A 3156-nucleotide genomic window follows, 5' to 3' on the forward strand; every position below is an offset into this window, starting at 1 on the left:
AAATTACTTATAAAGCAGCAGAAAAAACAACCATGCCGCCGGTGGGATCCGAACCCACGACCTCCGAATATCGCGTCCGGTGCTCTTACCAACTGAGCTACGGCGACGGCTCAGTTCCTTTAAAAAAAAGAAAACTAATTAATTGGCACTAGATATTAAAAAAAAAGAAACATTCCCCTATGCACCTTGATTTCGGTGACTGTTGGCTTCCTTAATATATATATATATATATATATATATATATATATATATATATATATATATATATATATATTATCCATTCCCCGCGAGGCGACACCTCCTCTCCCTTTACCCCAGCGGAGCACATCTGGTGTAGGCAACGGCGACTCAAGGTCGTTCGTGGGCCCGCGCATAAGGCATACGGCGCGAAGTGCCGAAATGGCTCGCTGTCTGTAGTAAGGCTTTCGCTTTAAAGGTGCCTGCATGCGCACCCATCACACTCGCCGATCCAACCCCTCGTGGGGGTCCTTACAGTGCGACTGAAAAGCTACTGTGAGAGGAGAGTGAAAGGTCCTGGAATGAAGAAGGGGCGGTCCGACAAAGTGTGCAAAGTAGCCCTGCGAGATGCCCGCACGTGGGAGCTGCCGCCTCAGGGCCGTTTCACATGCATGCGATTTTCGCCTGCGACACTGCGAATCCCGTCGGGCTGCGACTGGGGAGGGCCGTCGGTCTAGTCGCAGACGGCTTGCGATCGAGTTCCGTCCGGTTGGAATTTTTTCGCAGCGTCGGTGTGGTCGGGCTGCGACTAACCAATGGGAAGCATCGTGACGTCACGTCAAGTGTGGTCACGTGTTGGCAGAAGCGGAGGGAGCGGCAAGCACAAAGTGTGTTTTGGTTGCATCGCGCGCACGTGGGCGCACATCGAATCATCGAAAATGTCCGCTCATCACTCTTTTGAAGCCACGCGCGCGTCTTTCAATGAGCATCTGATTGATGAAGTGGCGAGGCGGCCACTCCTGTGGAACGTAAGATCCAATGATTATAGGAAGAATATCAACAAAACTGTGCTTTGGGAAGAAATCAGGGATGCCATGCGATCAATCGACCCCACAGGTGCGTACTAGTTCTTTTCGACCATTGTTATTTTAGTTACTTACTCTACTGCACTTACTTACTCTACGTGAAGTTGTTAATTATAACATCGAAGTGCTGATCACGAGTGATTGTGCCGCCCCTCGTTTGACAATAAACGACCTCGGATGGTCGGCGCGAGCAGCTAGTTCAGTGCACGCTGCATAGGTACGCAGTTGCTTATGCGGATTCTCGGCATTTTAAACAGTGGTACTGCGCATAGCTTTGTTTAATGAGAACATAAAAATGCCAGTAAATCATAGTATACTGACCGGTGCTCAGAAAAAAGGTTTCGACGACGTCTTTTCCGCTGATATTTTTTTCACGCCTTTGTTTACACACTGCGGGGGTCAACCACGTGCAAAATATGTGGGCTGTCATTTCAGTTAAATTTCTATTCCTTAAACAAGAAAATTGAAACACTAAACCTAATGATGACCGGCCTTGTTCACGAATCTGGACCACACGCCTGTACCCGGTTTAGTACGTTATATTTTGCTGCTCAGCGCGAGACAAATGCCTCCGAGTTGGTGTTGCAGTTTCCGATGGCGGCGAAATGGAAAAATAGTCGAGTGCTGTGAAATGTCGGCACGCTATAAAGGCACTCGAGTGACCAGAATTATTTTGGACCTGAAATCATTGCGGCAGCGCCGTTTCATTTCCGACCATTTATGTGCTCAAACAAAATCGTCCTAGTTTTGTCTCGCATGTGCTGTCATTGTTTGTGGTATGCATTTTCACTCACTTACGGGAAGGCACATACGGGGGAATATGACTGAATATTCATTCAAAATACGAAGGATCCCAGTAGTCACCAAAACTAAGAAGCGGATATGGGAATGTTTCTTAGCTATACTTAGTTCATGTCTGTGTTTTTCAGCGCTGGTTGTTAATACGACGGATCACCACCAGCTCGCCCAATCCTCAGTACTTGTTTAGTTCATGTTCCTTGCTTTTAATGGAGTGCAGTTCTGCCCGTTTTGTTTTACACAACCAACTAGGGAACACACTAAACAATTTCTGGCATGTGTTGAAAAGCGTTTATTCTTCATTTCAGATAATTGGCTTCATTTGTAACTAATTTTCATATACTTTCAGCCACAGTAGAATCCGTACAACGCAGATGGCGGAATTTAAAAGATACATACCGCCGAAAACTAAAGGATATAGAAATGGAGAGAAGAAGTGGCGCCGGAGTCCTACCGAAGAGTAGGTGCTGGGTGCACCTAGAAAGAATGTGGTTCTTAAAGGACCAAATGGAAGCTCGCCAGTAAGTATTACTCCAGTGCAACTTTCCCACCGCGTTCCATTTTACGTGTTTGTGAGAGTTTTAAGAAGAAACATTTAGGTACTGTTTTCGCAGCAAAAATGGATGTTGCATGTACTGCTTCTCAGGGTATATTCTTCATCCACTACACTAACTGTTCATTGTGATGCCTCAGTTTAGTTTGTAGTTTCATTGCAGCTTTGATTTCGTGAATGCCAGGTTTGCAGACATGGTTATCAGTAGAGCCACAGTTGTATTTGCAGTGCTGCTGTCAAAGCCTATCACTACATTCTCTCAGTGATTAATGTGACCATACTGCAGTGGACACAGCAGCATGGAGGTGGTGAATGAAGACGTAGACGCCCACGCACGGCCAGGATCACCAGCTGCGGCCGATGACTTCACACCAGACGCTTCTTTTGAGGACATCTTTTTGAGTCCTGACTTGCCGCAGCCCACCAACTCTCAGCCTATGGCTCTTAATGAAGAGCAAGGCTCGGCGAGCCAATCTGTGTGTGTTACTGCACAGAATGGCCCGCCGCAGCCCAAAAAGCGAAAGAGAGTCCAGGAAGAGCTCGACGCTGTAAATGCACGGCTCATATCTGTGCGAAGTGCACTACTGGCACAGAAGCCAGCAGATGCCGACGAGCATTTTTTGCTCTCCTTGAAACCCTGCATGGAAACTGTGCCAAGGAACATGCGCCGTCACCTACAGATTGAAATGCTGAATATTTTAGGCCACTACAGCGAGGGAGAGTATCCTCCACACCTTGTGGTAGCGTCACCATCACAATAAA

The 3156-nt window shown here is 47.0% G+C and overlaps 1 protein-coding gene across 1 annotated transcript; it reads left to right on the top strand.

The window, feature by feature from the left end:
• Nucleotides 1-683: 683 nt before the first annotated feature.
• On the top strand, nt 684-3156 carry LOC144121597 (uncharacterized). The gene is made up of 3 exons (XM_077654894.1): nt 684-1074; nt 2191-2362; nt 2681-3156. The coding sequence occupies exons 1-3, from the start codon at nt 774-776 to the stop codon at nt 3153-3155; spliced, it is 948 nt and encodes a 315-aa protein (XP_077511020.1). The 5' UTR covers nt 684-773; the 3' UTR covers nt 3156.

Source organism: Amblyomma americanum, chromosome 2, assembly GCF_052857255.1.
Source record: "Amblyomma americanum isolate KBUSLIRL-KWMA chromosome 2, ASM5285725v1, whole genome shotgun sequence".
In the NCBI taxonomy this organism is placed as follows: domain Eukaryota; kingdom Metazoa; phylum Arthropoda; class Arachnida; order Ixodida; family Ixodidae; genus Amblyomma; species Amblyomma americanum.